Below are 19306 nucleotides of genomic sequence, written 5' to 3'. Positions count from 1 at the left end.
AATGACACCCACAATGTGGATGTTCCGGAACAACCAACAATATACATATGCCCATTCCCCAAAGTTTTCTAACAGTTTGACTTTTTACAAGATACTTAAGATTTTCATCCATCGGGAGCTTATATTATAAAAGTTGTGACTAACAATTTTTTAAAAACACTATTTGTTTATTCCAATTTCACATAATAAGTAATCTTAACTCCATGTTTTGGAAAGTTACTTTAACAAAGTATTTGTTTAATATATTAACAAGTTTATTAAAATTATTCTAAAATGTAATGCAAGAACATTACACTAAGAGATGAAAATATAAAGAAACATGAGACCCATACCCAAGTCCAGTTGGGAAGAAAGGGCAAATGACAAGAGGCAATAAGTAGCAGAGAATAAATAATATATAAGTCTCTCAAGAGATGTACAGGAAAGGCTTCACAAGATGTAGGATTTGAAATGGGCCTTAAAAGATCACTACTGGGGCGCCTGGGTGGCTCAGTCGTTAAGCGTCTGCCTTTGGCTCAGGTCATGATCCCAGAGTCCTGAGATCCAGCCCCACATCAGGCTATCTGCTCAGCGGGAAGCCTGCTTCTCCCTCTCCCACTCCGCCTGTTTGTGTTCCCTCTCTCCTGTGTCTCTCTCTGTCAAATAAATAAATAAAATCTTTTTAAAAAAAATAAATAAAAGATCACTACTGCTTAGATGAAAGCCAATCTGGGCAATGAGAGGAAGTAAACAAAGATGCAGAGCCTAGAAAACCCATGTTATGCCCAGAAGGTGGGAAACAGACCCATTTTCACTAGAGCACAGGGCTTTTATATATTAACAGGTAAAAAAAAAAAAAAAAAAGTCAGGAGCCAAATACAGAACAGTCTGATCACTGAGATTGCTAAGATTTTATTTATTTATTTGAGAGAGAGAGAGAGAGAGAATGAGCATGCAAACATGCGAGCAGGGGGAGGGGAGGGGCAGAGGGAGGAGAGAGAATCTAAAGCAAACTCCCCCCTGAGTGTGGAAACCCACGGGGGGTTCGATCTGAGAACCCTGAGGATCATGACCTAAGATGAAACCAAAAGTCCAATGCTTAACCTACTGAGCCACCCAGGTGCCCTACAATCACTGAGATTTCTGAGGAAATTCTGTAATCAAAGGCCCCTCTGACACAGTGTGGCATGAGTGCCTAAGGGAGATAAGAAGAGACAAAAGACGCACATAGGGCGCCTGGGTGGCTCAGTCGGTTAAGCATCTGCCTTGGGCTCAGGTCATGATCCTGGAGTCCTGGGATCAAGCCCCATGTACAGCTCGCTGCTCAGTGGGGAGCCTGCTTCTCCCTCTCCCTCTGCCCCTCCCCTCCGCCCGTGCTCTCTCTCAAATAAATAAATCTTAAAAAAAAAAAAAGATACATGGGTGAAGAAAGAACAGGTATCACATATAGGAAGAAATACTAAATACTAAAGAAGAGTAATTAGGAGAAAAAAGAAACACTTCATGAACTGCAGAAAAGAAGTTGAAAAGTAAAGAGACATAACAAGGTGAGCACTTAAAAAAAAAGAAATTACAAATAAGCCACAGGAAGAAAACACTGACAGCTAAGATTGCCAAATGACATTTTTTAAATAAAATAGAAGACAAAAAGCCAGATTACAAAAAGATGAAAGAAATACATACAAGACAGAAAAGTGGAGAAGTAACTGTGTACATTGCTCAGTAAAGATAAATGAGAAGCCAGTGAGGAGATAATCAGAGAAAAGATGACAGAATTAAAAGAGCTTTTAAATAATCTCTGAAAAATAGGAAAGGTTAATAGAGATTAGAAATAAAAGAAAATGAAACAATTCAGTTTGAGGCAATGGGCCAGCATAAAAATCCCACCAGGTACACAGGTTTCCCTCTAAATAATAAAAAGATCAAAAGAATATTCAAAGATACATATTTGCAAGTGTGTATATACATATGTTAAGCTCATGCACAAAGTTCAAATTTAGTATGATAGTTCAGAATTTGGGGGAGGTGTAAAAAGTAAAACGCTACAGGAAGAAAATATCTATTTTTTTTGCATGGAAGATAATTACATAGGCAGTAAAATCACACATTTGGTCATGACAGATTTTACATTAGAAATTTACTAAAAATTATTATACATTATTTGAAGCAATGCTATACATTTTTTTGTTACATTATGATTTGCTATCATTACAATGTGGAATCTAGACCAGTAATTTGTAACTGGAAGTGATTAACCCCTTTTCCTTCCTTAAGACATTTGGAAATGGGAGGAGAAGGTGGTTTCTGGTGCCCATAATACTGGGACAGGCCCTGTTAGCATTTAGGCAGCAGAATCCAAGGATGCTCAATGTCTTCCAAGGAAAAGTACAATCTAGCCCAAAATGTGAAGGGAGGCCCTAATGAGAAACACTGTAAGTAGATAAGGAAGGCTGCTTATATTGTATATTTACATTACAATAGGGTTGATTTTTAAATTCATTTCTTGTGATAAATTATTTTGATTCTGATAAAGGTCTTTGCATTCCACCTTGATTTTAATTCAGAACTTAAAAACAGACCTGTAGTTCCAATAAAGGTATCTCAGTCATCCTGATGCTAAGACTTACTAATTATCCCTTGACAAATGATGAGGTGGCTAGGAGAATGTCACATGTTTAAAACAATACTTAAGTAAGTATTCAGTTTTTGAAATAATATCTAGGGCAATGGTTAAGTTGAATATATGTATTTGCATTATTTTTTACCCCGAAATATGGCCATGCAATTTTTATACATCTAAAGTTCCCTAAGGTAAAGCAATTTAAGCTGAAGTTTATTTAAAATTAAGAAGGTCTATAAGGATTATAATGGCAATATGCAGAAGTACTGCAATGGACTAAAACACAACAGATACGAGTTCACAATGATTCTAAAAAGGATACTAGGAAACCAACTATTATTTTGAAAAAGCACTAAAAATAAAACTGATAAACAGGAAAAACAATTAAACACTTAACTCTGCCTTCACTAGGTAACTTACCCAACTGGGTAAACAAATGGAAGATGGGGTAAGTTTCTCTTTAGAGATCTATTCCAATGGTTACTAACATCACAAAAAGAGAATCAGATCTTACAAGTCTACTGAAAGAAAAGCACACTACCTATGAGGCAGTTGTGTCGGAAGGAAGGAAGGAAGGAAGGAAGGAAGGAAGGAAGGGAATCAAACCTGAATCTGATCAAGTCTCTTTTTTTTTTTTTTTTTTTAAAGATTTTATTTATTTATTTGAGAGAGAGAGAGCACATGAGAGGGGGGAGGGCCAGAGGGAGAAGCAGACTCCCTGCTGAGCAGGGAGCCCGATGCGGGACTCGATCCTGGGACTCCAGGATCATGACCTGAGCCGAAGGCAGTCGCTTAACCAACTGAGCCACCCAGGCGCCCTGATCAAGTCTCTTGATCCAACTTCCAAATTTAAAGGAAACACTGAACGCAAAGAAAGGTATTAAATTACACCATAGGAATGCAATAAGCAAAATCCAGACTCTCAGAAACACCACCCAGTTCTTTCATTAAATTGCAAAAATGGGAAAAAAAAAAGAGAGAGAGAATTTACAGATTAGAAGAGATATAAAAGACATACCAACCAATCTCAGTGCGTCTACTTTTTTGGATACTGATTCAGATAAGTTTGGGGAGTGGGGGTTGGGAGGACAATTGTCTAGGACATCCATGAGACATTTGTAAATTTGAACAATTAAGGAACTTAGATTTAAAATATGTAGGTGTGTTATTGTAGTTAAGTTAAAAGGAGTCCCTATTTTTTGAAAATACACAGCAAAATACCTGTTCTTTAAAAATGCAGATGAAATGATGTCTGAGATTTGCTTCAGTGTAATAATGGGAGGGTGAAATGGATGGAATGACAGATGAAACAAGACTGGTCAAGGGTTGGTAACTATTGAAACTGGGTGAAGGCTACATGGGGATTCTTCCTAATAGTCTGTTTACTTTCGTGTATGTTTCAAATTGTCCATAATAAAAAGTTAATTTAAAAAAACTAAGAAACCTCAGCAGGAGGGGAAAGCAATCATTTGCAACATGTTTATTTTAGGGTTTTAAAAAAGAACAAAATGAATGCTTGGCACAGTCCTCTAATGGATATGGGGATATTAAGCATCTGGGAAGATATAACAGAAATGTCTTTTAAAATTTTAAACAGACACTGGTGTAAATAAAATAAAGAAAATCTAAAGGTATACTAGTTAAAACTGCCATTGAATTCCACATGGAACACATGCATCTAAACTCATGTTCAAACCCATCAAATGCCAGATTTTTTCTCATTGTGAGAGCAGGTAAATTTACCACAAGCATATATATCGCAAACCCAACAAATATTACCAATACCCTTAGAAACAAGTGTGAAACAAAAATAAAACCATAAAGCCAAGGCCTTATGGTGTCCTCTATATTTTGTTGTTGCTACTGTTTAAATTGAGAAGACTAAGGAAAGCAATAGGAAGCCATAAAAAACATGTAGTCACAATCTTCTGAGATCGATTCTCTTGGGGACCCTGAATAAATGGATTCTTGACCTACTAAAATTTAATGTGAAAAAATGATCCATTTGTAAAGGACCTATAAGATTGTAAATGGCAAAACGAACTACAAATAACCACCCTCAGAAAGGGAATGAATGTTGTTTATAAAAAGTGAGAGGCGCGGATGTAAAGGGGGTGATCATCATGATGATTTGTAAGTAAAGGAAAATAAAATAAAAAGGTAACAAAATTCATGTTTCCCTAGGCCTTTCATTCAGACCAAAACATGTGGAGCTATACTCCCAAAAGCAATTTCAGACAAGAGATGTCTTTATTTTTCCCCAGACAAGCTAGAAGTTAAACAGAATGACAAAGTGTATTTGCGCTGGGACAGTGAAGCAGCAAAGGAACTCTGGAAGGGCCTAACTGGTTCAAATCCCTCCAAAAGAGGCAGACTGAACTACAGACAATGAATGAAGATGGAAATACCACAATTCCTTTCAGTTTTGTTTGCTGCAAATAACCATTAAGTTAAAATAATTATAACATACGCTCAGGACCAAGAAGGGACTGAAATTTTTTTTAAATGTAATGATCCTAGAAATTTGGCCCTATTGCTGTTATTCTTGAGGTTAATCGCTTCTTACTGACCATCACATCCAAAACAGGTGCTATAAATAAGCTTATGCTGTTTATCTACACACCCTTATAAAACCAATGAAATGTGAACAAAGAGAAAAATGTCAAAGCTTTGGAATCTAACTTTAAGACTGCCTTTAGACAAAATGCAAGGCACAGATTGATTCATAAAACTCATTAGTTTCATTAATCTAAAACAAACTATATAAACCAAGCAGGTCACTCAGAACATTAGTAGGTCTGTTTTGCTAAGTGGACCAGCTCCTTTCCCAAAGAGACTCGTAAGAAAAAAGCAAATCCCCATACTACTATCTGGGAATAATTTCTGTATAAATTCACAAATTTAGGAAAAACAGTGATTAAATGAACTATGAAACTATAAAAAACAAGACAAAATTAAGAGGACTCTAACATGAAGCCAAATTTGTTAAAAAGTGAGATCTAGTGCCAGTATCAAAAAATAGTAAGTGCACATGCTGCTGAGAAATCAGCATTCAAATTCTCCTAAAATCCTATGGGATTGGGGCTTTTCTCCATAAAGCTAGGAATTCTTATCTGTTGAGGGATTTTCTCCAACTTCAAAGCAATTCATAAACGTGGACTGCTTCACAATACCCCAGAGAAAAAAGGAGAGGTAAATTTAAAGATATTCCTCTGCCCACAGGAAAGCCATACACAAAGAACTACAAGGCAGAGAACAAAGATCTGCCTTTTCTGTTGTGATCATACTCAGTCCCTGACCTTCTTTCTTACAGGGGAAGAGAATAACGCAAGAAAGCTGACAACTGGGGAACGTTCCCTGAAAAAAAAAAAAAGCTTAAATGATAATAAAAAATAATAATTAAATTCAAAAAAAAAAAAAAAGGTAAGAAAGCCTAGCACCCCCCAAGCCAAAGAAGGAAACTCTTCTTTCTCCAACTCACCATATGGACCTTATATGCCAGGTCCTAAAACCCTACAACAAACAGTATTTTTGGATCCTTTGATAAACTATAAACAAACAAATGGGAGATGTACTTACACTTAGCACGCACCTACAGACCCATAATCAACTGTGAATGTTTTTACCAGATCTCTCAAGCAGCACTGTACAAAAGCAGAAGTGCTTACTTTTATGTCAAAAAGTAAACCTAGATTTTTGCCCCGCATCTGTTATGTATATACACTACATATGTGACATTTGGCAATTTTCTCAACTACTCTAAGATTCAGTTTTGAAATCTTAACAAGAATGATTCTTTAGAGGGTTCTTTGGGGAATTAAACACGTTAGTGTATTAATATGTACTATACTATGGAACCCAGTACAGTGTCAGGCTGGATGCTCAATTATTTCCTCTTTTGAATTAAGAGTAAAAGTCATCTATTCATGGAAGTATATATCCTTTGTGGCAGAAAAACTGATTTCGCACTGAATATCCATATGCTCCCCCAAATTTTCCAGCCACCTTGCAGTTAGTTGAGGCCATGTTATTAATTCAGGTCTTACTTCCAGACCAAAGCACTTAAAAGCTGGCACATGACCCTCTAACTCGCTTGCTTGGACACATGTTTCAAATGGCAGAGCTACAAGATGCAAGAAGCACAGATCTGAGTCCACACGTGAAAGAGCTACCCAGGAGAGCTCCTGGACCTACAGTGGACTTCATATGAGAAAGAGAAATAAACCTTTGTATGTTTATGGTTATGAGCCTTCTAGATTGGTTTGTTAACTCAACACAGCAAGATTAAATGTATCCTTTTACTGCCCAATTGTACTCAAATGCTGCAGGACAAAACGCATACATAAAAATGGCAAATCCTATGTTTAAGTATTAAAGGATGTCTTGCTTTCGGTGTAATTCTGTATATTTAGAAAAAATGGAATGATTAAAAGACAATACTTAGTAACCAAGTGGAAAAGTAATCCAATATACACAACTTAAAAAGAAATTGATACTTACATAGCTTCACCTTAAGCATAAAGATTTCTAAAATCAAGAGTCTTAAGTTTTTTTCTAATCAGACATACAAGTCATATAACAACAACAACAAAAGCAGTTATCCAAAAATAAAAAGTGAGAAAGTGGAAACTGCTATTAGGAAACAGGTTAAAAAAAAGGAAAGCAGACCAACTTCAAAACACTCATGAAGTGGCTGCAGTCAATTGTCACTGTAACACAGGCAGAACAGGACCACAACTGCTTATCCACAATTCTGGAACCCCAAAAGCTCTAAAAATCAAAGGTTTTTAAAATAAGTTTGGAGAAAAATAATTTGGCAGCAACACCAAACATGAACTAACCTGAAACTACTTGTAGTCTCTATCCATTTAGTATAAATATTCATACATTTTTGGTGGAGAAATATTATGTGTTTGAAGGTCCCACTGGGGTTGTTACATAAGATACAGCAAACACATCATATGCCCTTTCTAAAATCTAAAATTTTCTGTACTCTGAAACACATCTGGCCCCAAGGGTTGGAAATAAAAGACTGTGGACTTAGAACAATAACAGAAGTGAATAATCCAGATCTGTACTGTCTTAATGATGAAACTAAAAAGCAAATCAAGAGCATGGCTTTCTAACCTGTTTGTAATTCAATGTACAGCTGAATTTTGATGATTTTCCAATGGTATTTCTCCTTGATGCATCGTACCTCAGTATTTCTGGTAGAACACAGATACAACAGCCTAAAGCTAGATCATGCAGGGGTATAATTAACTGGTAGAAGACAGAAAAGAAATGAAAATACTGCCGAAAGCATTTCTGGCCTCAACAGACCATAATTTAACAGGTATTCAAGGTAGCCATTCCTGTGGTTTCACATAAAAAACAACATACACACATGTCAAAAAATATACAAGAAATGTAAACCATAGCATGGGAGTAGTGGGAGGTAGAGCCATCAGCTCTGAGGAAGGTGTACAAGAATATACTAAGCAGTCATCACTAATAAGACAGGAAAATGGTAAAAAGAAAACTATGCAACAATTCAGGCAGCAAGGTATCACAATAAATATCTACAGCAGGATTTCTCAATCTGAGCACTACTGACATTTTAGTCCAGATGATTCTTTGTTGTAGAGGGGTTGTCCTACACACTGCAGGGCATTTAGCAGCATCCCTGACCTCTACTCACTAAATATCAGTAGCAACCCCCCTTCCCCCCAGTTGAGAAAGCAAAAAAGTCTCCAGGCATTGACAACTGTTCCTTAGGCTTTTTTTTTTTTTTGAGGGGGGTGGAGCTGGTAGGTAAGAGTAGGGTGGCAAAAATCACCCCCAGTTGAGAACCACGGATCTAGAGGCAAGAGAAAGAATAAAAGTTTAAAGAGACTTTCTTCTTCTAGATTCTAATAAAATGCCAAATACACTTCCCTGTCAAATGCAGTATAGGAAGAAAAAAAATCATTTCTATTTCTCTAAATCTACAAGCGGTTTTATCATGTTTTTAATCTCTACTTTGTAGGGAAGATGAGAATGGCAGATCAAGCTCTCCATTCTCAATCCGAATGCCCCTGCACTCAAAGCAAGAAAGATTTGTTGATTTTCTTGTAACTAAACATATCTATCCATCTGTTGTTACAGCAACTCTTTTCAAGGAGGGAATAAGGTACCAATTGGTTAACTACAGAAAGTTGACAAAAAAAACCGGTAGTAAACGCACACAGTTTTCACCTACTTTCTAACTATATTATCTGCTTTGAACATAATAGGTCCCTAATAAAAACGTGACCTTTTGGGGGGAAAAATATTGTTTTCAATCATGTCATTCTTTTGGAAAAAGTTTTTAGTCACAACAGCACTGGGTCCTCCTGCTGTGCTGGCACATATGAGACAAATAATTAGGCTTATTGTAATTATCAATTTCCTTTTATAATAGAAACAGGAGCTAAATGCCTTTGAATAATCATACTAAAAATCGTAACTATGGAAAAAAAGTAAAGAATATATGGGATTTTTTTAAAAGATTTTATTTATTTATTTGAGAGACAGAGAGAGAGATCTCAGAGGGAGAGGGAGAAGCAGGCTCCCCACTGAGCAGGGAACCCAAGGTGGGGGGAAAGTGGGGCTTGATTCCAGGAACGTGGGATCATGACCTGAACCAAAGGCAGATGCTTAACCGACTGAGCATCCCAGGTGCCCCTATATGGGATTTTTAATAGATCTTCTCCAATCCAAAGTCAGCTTTGCCTGGAATTTCTATTCCTGTCAATTTGACAGACTTCAATTTATCTATTAATTTAACAAATCTTCACAAACAAAACACGGCGTAAAGCAAGAGTTACAAAAATGTATAAGACCATCCTCCTTTCAAAGGAACACTATTGCAGAAGGTAGACAACAATACTTATAGTATACAGCATCATCATACTGTATTACATGTTTCAGCTGTGTTGAAGCTCGTATTAGCTTAATGAAACATAAAACATCATTTAAAATTATCAGTAATGCCCAAGTCTCAAAAAAAATCCTCAGGATTTTTGAGAGTCTGTGCAGATGCCAAAATTTAATTAATAAAATAATAAGAACTATCCATCAGTAGATGACCACAATGGGGTGGTATGGAAAACACCTTCAATGAGAGTAGTTCTATATTTATCTCTTTTAGAAAGAGAGCTTCCAATTAAGATTTAATTTTTGTAAAAAAAGGAGTTCTAAAATTTTTTTTGAAGAGTTGAAAATAAAAGGACTAGATGACTAAAGAGAGATAATTTCGTTTTACAAAAGAGGGTATCTTCCTTCACATAGCACACACTGCCTAATATCAACAATAACAGCAATCACATGTGTAAATAAAAAAGAAAAAAGCAATCTATCTATGTATGTGGGAGGCTTTAAAATCAAGCACTGCAGGGGCACTGGGGTGGCTCAGTAGGTTAAGCATCCCGATTCTTATTTCGTCTCAGGTCATGATCTCAAGGTTGTGAGTTCGAGCCCCAAGTTGGCTCTGTCCTGGTCGTGGAGCCTGCTTATTAAGATTCTCTCTCTCTCCCTCTCCTTCTGTCCCCCCCAAATTAAATTAAAATTAAATAAAATAAAGGGCTGTATAAGCAACCAACTAAGTTATGCAGATATCACATGTTATTTTGATTATTACCTTTTGTTTATTACAAAAAGCTTCCAAAATCACAGACAAGGAAAAAAACTGCTATGTGTAGATAACTGGCAAACTATATCAATTCAGAATCTAAGTTTTCCAAATACTGATATAATCTCATTCTCAGTAAAACTGCAAATTTTTATAACAGGGTATTTAAAAGGGAAAACGTAACTTTCACCCTTATTTTAAAATTTTTCATTATAATTTACTGCAGAGAGTCAGAGCATTCTCTATTGAATTAAGTATCATTAACCTCATGCATATTCCTTTAAAAGGGATATACTATTTCTTTATCTTTGCCCAATGCCCTCGATTAATTTTTTTACTCAAGTTCCAAGGAACTCCTTTTACATATATATATGTAAACAGACACATATATGTATACAAACACACATATATATATATAAACACAAAATTTTGCTTGATGTATTCTCAAATAAATAAGCGCTAAACTGCTTAAAATAAAATTACTCCTATAGTACGATGCTGACCCACTAGAGAAAATGCCAGCAAGAGTGAGGGCATGTGTCTAAACTGCCTCTCTCCCTTTAATTATGCTGTGGTCACTTTACTGACCCAATTTACACCATTATAAAACTTTAAAACATACTAACTCATTTAATCCTCACAATAAACCTATTGGGGGGGATTATTTTAATCTCTATTTTACATTTAAGAAAAGTGAAACAAACAAATAATAACCTAACTGATCTAAAATAACATAAAACTAATAAGAGGCAGACCAGGGATTTGAACCCAGACCAATGTTTCTGAAACTTAATATACATACAATTCACCTGGGAATCTTGCTGAAATTCAGTTTCTGATTTAGTACTTCTGCAGTACGGGAATGTAACAATCTTACCTGTGATGCAGACACTGCTGATCTGAAGATCACCCTATGAGCAGCAAAGCTAGTCTACCCTAGAAAATAGTGGCACGTGGTAGTAACCCGCAGGAGGTAGAGTTCACGCACAGTTAGACAATGAGAGCCTTATGAGGAAATCAAGAGTTGCCAGCTTCTGGTTTAGAACTTAATTGCTTCTTGTATTAATTTTGTTTTTAAAAGAAGGAGGTTAGCAAAATTTACAATATAATACCTTTCAAGTTCTGCAAGCACACACATTAATACCATAATAACCTAATACTACTACATCTCCCTCCAGTAAGGCCTTTCCCACAGCCAAAAACTATTTACAAATGCCCCTGAATTTAACTTTAACACAGATTCAATCTCAACATATTGAAAAATAGTTTGAGTGTGTATTCGTGCCTTCTCATATATGGAAAGAATTAGAGGTTGAGTTAAAAATCCAGCAACTTCCTAAATGTTTGCCACTTCTATAAGTGGTTACTGTGAGGACAAAGGCACCCTTTGCGAAACAGAGGGAATATAAATGTCTTAATTGCACATTACTCAACAATTCTAGTCAATCACTTTCTCCAAAAACAGATAGGGAAATGCCCATAACACAACTTCCCTTCATTCTCATTGATGTATGAACTATTTATTCCGTAATTTAGAATACAGTATGTAAACAATAAAAATTAAAATCACTACATAAATATTAAATCCCTAATGTTTAGAATGCTCTGGCCTAAGGAACTCCCAATACCTAAAAACTGAAATGCCGTCAAATCACTGGAAATAACATTTTATCAAACTTTCATACTATCAGGAAAAGAAGTATCATTATTATGAAAATATATTCAAACCTGTTTAAAGCCACACACTTAATTCAACAGTTAAGTCTATCCTAAGATCACTCTCAGTGTACACATATTAGACACAGCTATATAACAGTAAAGGAATATATAACATAAGAAAAAGGATATTTTATTAATAAAACACAGGAAGGGAGGAAGGGATCTAAGAGAATGCCTAGTCTCATCTGAGTAATTTTGGTTTTGCTGCGTTTTCTTGTATTTCAATCAACTTTTTCCTGAATGTACACAGATACACTTTACATTTCTTCCCTGAGGAAGAATTATATCTGTCACATACTTTGACAAGCTTGTAAAAATTATTTTCAAAACCATAATGGAATTCTGATTAATTAGCTCCACATGAAAGTCAAACATCAAAGTCAAAAAAGTATTAGATTTCACAGATTTCAAACAATATGAATTCACACATTTTAGAATTTATTAATATAGAATCCCATTTTAAAGTATAACATAAATTAATAAATTTAAACTGTACAATCACTGTAAAGCTAAAATCCTCACCCATGCACCAAATTACAAGAACACCATAATTGTATATGATATGAAGGTAAAAATACAACACAAATTCAGCCTTAGCTGTCAAAATCCTAAAATGTCTCCACTGAACAGTCAATATTCCAAATCCCTGCTCAAGGACAAGAACTAGATCATCTTCCACCCAAAAAAATTTCTAACACTTATAATAAAAGACACAGAAGTATCTGGCTATTTTACATGTCAGGCATATGAAGAAGACCGTCCCCAAACTAGTAAGACAACAACTTCTCCCAGTTCCCTGTTAAGACTGATATTTTCTGTTTGTTTTTTCTTCAGTCACATAGCCACAAAGAAATTCAAATACTAAAAGAACTGAAGACCTGAAATATGTAATTTGCAATAGTTTACAATCATCACAAGTTGTGACCAGGGAAAGCACAGATCATGTAGTCCATGTTATTGTTCCCAAGCCCACAGGTTCGCTATTTCACTGATCACTAAATGTGAAGCATTACTTCCTGAACTGAAATGAAATATGGTATATAAACAGAAAAATAAACAAGTTAAACTTTCTGCCTCCTAGAAACATTCTACTTCCTCTACAAGAATCCTCAGTGCCCTTGTAGAACCATTCCTGGGTTAAACATATAAAGCATACGTCTTCAGCAACGGCAACACTACACTCCTGCTCCAAGGGCATTCAACACATCGTCTACTGGGCTCTATAGATTTATGCACATACACTAGTTTGCGCCACTTGTAAGAAATCAACAGAAACCTTTAAAAATATTTGACCTTACATGCAATTTTAAAACATTTAAGAGTTTTGAATTGATAGATCTTTATATCTTTTATAAAGGGAAATATCAGAATACACTCTGCCAGGTAAGTGATTCTTCCAGAGAGCAAATTTAACTTGACCTCACTAAATGGCTACATATTTGACATACCAATGAGAAGGCTGGAAGCAATACTTTTATTTATTCTCTAAAGCAGCACTGTTCAACAGAAATGTAATACAAGCCACATACATAATTTTAAATTTTCTAATAACCACATTAAAATGGTAAAAAATAAAATTTTAAAACATTCTATATAACTCAACATATCCAACATATTATCATTCAAACATGTAATAGATACTTTTAAAAATCAATAAGGTATTTTACATTCTTTCCCTCATGCTAAGTTTCCAAAATTCAATATGTATCTTATACTTAGAGCACATCTCATTTTGGACAACTAAAGTGGTCAACAGCCACAGGTGGCTCAAGGCTGCATTACTGGGCAGCACAGCTCTTAATCCTTTGAAATCTGACATACCACTACCTGTTTAAAATTAGTTTACATTCATGTTTGCCTTTTGAACTGAAATAGCTGATTATAAATATGAGCCAAACTGTTAATTCACTACATAAATCAGGATCAGATCACCTTATCTAAGGATCTGGTTAATACACACAAGAAGCAATTGAATTAAACCCAATTATATCTCAAGTAGACTTCAGAGATAGGTCTGATCATCACAAGTGAACACAACTTATACCAAAAATACAGGTAAGACGAGAATACATTTTCATATCAAGCCATAACTCTGCCTTACTCCTAGCCACCACTCTCGCTGTTGAGCACATATCTGTATGCAAATTATCTACAAAACTGCTTTTCCTAAGTTTGACAAATTTTGGAAGCCATATAGTCACTGTTGAAAACAGAGCACTAAGTAAGACAAACTGAAAAAACGTTTTACAAACTAAATTGTCAACCAGTTACTTTTAATGCACCTTACACCAACCAACAATTTTAAATTATTCTACATGAGTTTCACTGAAATGAATTCCTCCTACAAATTCCAGTTCATTTACTCCTTTTCATACACATATTTCAAGGACCAAAATTACTAAGAATTTTCCAAAGTAATTAAGACATTTGATTAAAATGTAAATAATTCCAACAATACATTCTCTAGAAAACAACTAAAAGCATTAGCTTAGCACATAAAATTTGTCCTTAAGGCACATTACTGAATAAATCAAACAGAAACTATACTCTTGCTTACTGCATTTACATTTTGTAACACCACATTCAGCAATTTCTAAATTTGGAAGGTCAGTTCAGATTGCACACAAACAGTAACTTTAAAGCTTAGCAAAATTTTTGAAGTTTCTGCAATGTACTTCTGAATAAACACTCTACAGAAATGTTACAACAGAACAAAAATCAGCACCATTCACACTAATCTCAATAAGGAGCATAAAATCAGTATATTCAGAAATCTAAAATGTATGATACATGCTAAAGAGTATTTTTTCCCCCAAACTTGTTTAATTCACCTTAGACAATTTTTATTTAATCCACTTGCAAAGCTGAAGAGAAGCAAATGTAGCTTCTTCCGCAGCACACATATCCAAAGCCGATGCATTAATCTCTTGATATTTTTCCACATTTTGTAATCAAAACAACAAAATTTGTTTCTTACCTGCAGTTAGGAGGAGGATCAAGAGTTATTTCAGCTAGCTCCTTCTGAATTCTGTTAGTGAAATGAGAACAGACAAAAAGGATTTGATATAGTCTACAGAATAACCGGGGAATTACACTGCCCTCTACCACCATGCAGTTAAATGCAAGGCTGGCTTTGCCTTCAGTAATGCTAACATGGCTGCTTCCTCTTTGTTCTCAGAGGCATAACCCAAATCCCTTAACAGAAACTTTGCAGCTCTTTTTCTCACTTGCTACTGTAAATAAGTATGACATTCACACCTGATTTGAGAAATAGTCCTCTACTAGTACTCAATAAAGGCTGTAAAATCTATTTTAAAACACTTTTTACCAAAGAAATTCTCTTTTCAAGCTTATATGCAAATGAGACAAGAAGGGAGGAGGGAAAGCACTAGAATATTTGACAATGACTTCAAGTCACTTTTACAGAGGTAAGAATTAACAAGCTATTACATGAGTACATTAACGCTTCTGACAATATTTTATGTGAAAAAAAGTTTAAAATTTACAAACATCTTTACCAGTGAAAAACTTCTAAAGGACTCTGACATTCTTATTTAACCAATTGTTTTCCTTAACCTTGAGTACAGCACTAAAATTGAATAAATTTGGAAGGAAAGAAATAATAAGATATATAGCCTAGTTAAGAGGGGAAAAAAGCAGTTCTCTGATTTTATTCAAATTTAAAATGCTTTCAAAACTTAAGATGTGTTTAACATGCTCCTCAACAGGATTACAGCAAATTGAGGAGGACTCTAAATTATTTAAAAGACTGCTGTTATTTAATAAAATATTCTCAAATTATTAATACTTGGTTATTGACAGAAGTGAAAGTCCATAGAAAAATAAGATTACTTCTAAATCACTACAGAACACAATATTTGAACAGTTTTTATATTTTCTTTTTCCTTTAGTTGTGATCAATAAAAATGAACAAAATGTCAATATTGACTAATGCTATAGACATATCTGATGTATAATTAATAGAATTCATGGATATTCCCCTACTACTACCAATGGAGTCCCCTTGACAGATCTTTTTTTTTTTTGCCATCAAAGATAATATAAATCAACAGGAAACAAATGACCTTTCATATATACCCAACAAAATATGTTTCTTCTGCTGTTGAGTACTAACATGTCAAGCATATCCACAAGTTTCAGAGTGAAGAGTCACAAGCACAATGAAAGTTTTCAATAGCCACGTGCCACCCAAAATTGTAAATGGCTACTTTTTGGTTTTATTTGCATTCACAAGAATATAAGGCATAACCATAAGTTAACTACAAAAAAGTAGTACCTGAGATGCATGGCTTAAAGTCATGTTTGTAAAATTGAAAGCAAATTTGGAGCAAAATTTTAAATCTGCTTTCAAATATAGCCAAGGCCTTGAATTTACAAATTTTCTAGCAAACATAATCATTTCTAATCATTAAGTTTCATGGAGAAGCGCTGCTGATCTCTAGAAGTGTCAATTTCAAAGAAGAAGAGTATGACTCATAAAAAGGAACATCCTCAATGTACCAGCTAATTTGGGCTCACCAAATTTTCCTTGCCAACTCCTAAAACAATCTGTCAGAATGTTAGTCCAAGCTCTCTACTCAAGGACACTCTTACTGAAGTTACCAAAGTACAGAGTAAGTTCGCTTAAAAGTACAATTCCAGGGAGGTGGCTTATATACCACCTAAAGAATGACAACCCATTCAAGTGCAAATAAAAGTGATCACGAAGTAAATATTTTTGAACCAATGCCACTGATGTAAAACCAAGAAAAGTGTCCAACCATTTGGAAGACAACCTGATAATGTCTTAATCCTTTTACACATTACCTTTTAGCACTAGTGGATAACTTAGCAGTGGTTTTGCTAGAGAGTTTGGTGTTTTTCTTCTGCTGGGTGGCAGAAGGTTTTCTTTCTTCCTGTTCTTCAGGCTCTGGAGCGGCTGGGTCTCGCTGGTCCGCATCTGAACTACCACTGCTGGTGCTGGGGCTCTCATCATCGGACCTTTGCCTATCACTGGACATCTTGGTGAAGTTATTTCTTGGAAAACTTTTAAAGAGAAAAGGGGGGGGAGAAAAGAAATGTTAAGTCTAAGAAATAAACCAATGGCATTTTCTTCTCTCAATATTCACCTAAAATCGTATTTTAATGCAAAACACTTCAAAGTGTTCACACTTATCTCATCACATAGCAAGGTTACAGGGGAGGTGATGTGTCTCAAAACGCCAGCGTTCAAGGATTTACCGAACTCAAGTTAGAAAACCCACTCACATTTTTTTCCATCCCTTGGACAATCTATCAATTGTCTACTTTCTCAGAAGGCATGAAACAGATTTGCCAGGGAACTTAGGCAACGAGCATTAATAACATATGACACACTGTAAATAACAGATCTCGCTGCAAAATGTTAAAAAGTCACTAATAACGTCTAAATATTTACACACTGACATTGGTCAAAGCTACCAAATTCCCTTTCCGAGAGGAAAACATACCCTGTTAATCGCCCATATGCTTATTTAAGGTGGCGATTCCTCCTCTGTGCACGTAAGCCTTTAAATACAACACTTAGGAATTTAAAAATCAACTAACAAGCTGCTCTAGCCGTTTCCACGGCCAGCAGCGAAGATTCATCCGGCCAAGACCGAGCTGCCACCCTGGGAAAAGCAGAATCCAAACTGCACCTTCTGCAAAGCTCCCAATGCCATCAAGGTTCCTCGCTCAATTTTTACATCACGGACCGACATTTTGTCCAAAATAACGAAAAAAAAAAAATCAGGCAAAACAAACAAACAAAGCCCCAAGAAGTGCAACAAATTTCCGCGCCCGCGGAGGGGAGCCGCGGCCGGCGGCGGCGGCCACGCAGCTCCGCGGCCCTTTGTGGGGAGGGCCGCGCGGGGGCCGCGGGCAGCGCTCGCCGCGCCGGGCGCCAAGTGATGCGAGCAGCCCGGCCGGCCCCGCCGCGGCTCGCGGACACCGGCGGCGCGGGCGCCCGGCGCGAACAAAGCTGCCCGCCCCCGCCCCCTCCCCCACCGCCGCCGCCGCCGCCCCGGCCGCCCCCCACGCGGCCCCCCGGCCCCTCCGCCTTACCTCGGCCGCCCGCCCGGCCCGCTCGCGCGCCGCTACGGTGTGGGGGAGGGAGAGAGAAAAAAACCCTTCCTTAAGGAAATGGAGGCAGCTGGGGGGGGGGAAAGGGGGGGGAGGGAAAAAAAGAAGCCGAGGAGGCTCTGGCCGGGGAGTGTGGAACATTGAAAGTCGGAGGGGGTTGTGCAGTGCCGGGCTCCGGCCGGAGGGTGGCGCCGCCCAGCGCCTTCGGAAAAAAGGGGGGGTAGGAGCTCGGCTGGGCGAGGGCGCGAGCTCCCGGCGAGGCGGAGGGGACGCGGGAGACCCCCGCGCGCTGTGGCCTCCCGCCGCCGCCGCCCGGCTCGGCTCCTCCCGGCCGCGCAGTCAGCAAGTTCCGAGGCAAGCGCGGGGGGAGGGGCGGGCGCGGCGGCAGCGCGCGTGCTCGCTGCTTGCCTGGCGGAGGGGCGCGCGCCCCCGGCGCCCGGCGGGCGCGAGCTCTTCCTGCGCGTTCCCGCGCGCTCTCTCCGCGCCTCCTTTCACCCGGGGGGCGCACGCGTCCGCCCGCGCGCGGCCAGGACAAAGAGCGCGGCGGGGACCCAGCGGGCTGGCCCCTGCCGCCCTTGGCCGTAGAGCCCGTGCCGGAGAGGGCGGGGGCGCGGGCGCCGTCTCGTGGGGCCGCTGTGCCGCGGGGTGGCTTCCGGCCTGAGCCCGCCTCCGGAGCGAGGCTGCCCATTGGGCTACCCGCCCCGCAGGCTGGGGCCGGGGTGCTTTCGGGGCGGGCGCGCCGAGGTCATCCCTAGGGTTGGGCACATCCTTTCTGTCTGCGCTGGGGCCGGCGTGGACCCCGAGGCCCCTAAGCTGGGGAAGGGCCCTGGACGCGTGGTCGGGAGTCCCCTTCTGCCCTGGAAGGCTGGAAACTAATGGGTGTCGTGGACGAGGCCAGGCACGCCCGCGGAGGAAAGCTGCCTCTTGCCCCCTTGGAGCCAAAGGGGCAAGATGAGGTCTAGGGCATAGAAGGAGGAAAAAGGGATTTAGAGACCAGGGGACCAATCTCTGCTTTTCTTTGGCCCTCAGGCTTCCAAAGGGAACAGTCCTTCAGATGCTTTAAAAACTTAAAAATCCGAAACATTATTTTAAATGTCCTGCTCAAGATTTTTTAAAGTGAAGGAAGGGAGTTAGGGGGGCTCAAACCTGACTTTCCTGCGGGGCTATTTTGATGTGCATGCTAGACAACAGTTCTGGTAAAAGAAGCCCTGAGTGATACTGGGTCAGAATGTCCACACAGAAAAAACTTCAGATGG

General features: G+C 38.2%; 1 protein-coding gene across 5 annotated transcripts in view; it reads right to left on the bottom strand.

Moving 5' to 3' along the window:
• UBE2E3 (ubiquitin conjugating enzyme E2 E3) overlaps positions 1-18657 on the bottom strand; it is an 83388-nt gene extending 64731 nt beyond the window's left edge. Inside the window, exons 1-3 of one of the 5 annotated variants that reach the window (XM_036079912.2) lie at positions 18459-18657; positions 16776-16994; positions 14926-14976 (exon numbers count right to left, since the gene is read on the bottom strand). In XM_036079912.2, coding sequence (XP_035935805.1) covers positions 14926-14976; positions 16776-16969 — 245 coding nt within the window. In that variant the 5' untranslated portion in view covers positions 16970-16994; positions 18459-18657. Of the gene's footprint in view, positions 1-14925; positions 14977-16775; positions 16995-17437; positions 17902-18032; positions 18425-18458 lie in introns of those variants that run through there. The other 4 variants (XM_036079909.2, XM_078071059.1, XM_036079910.2 and 1 more) reach the window with 4 other exon arrangements.
• Positions 18658-19306: the final 649 nt, after the last annotated feature.

The sequence above is a fragment of the Halichoerus grypus genome, chromosome 4, assembly GCF_964656455.1.
Source record: "Halichoerus grypus chromosome 4, mHalGry1.hap1.1, whole genome shotgun sequence".
Taxonomy (NCBI): domain Eukaryota; kingdom Metazoa; phylum Chordata; class Mammalia; order Carnivora; family Phocidae; genus Halichoerus; species Halichoerus grypus.
This window is presented reverse-complemented; position numbering and strand designations above follow the sequence as displayed.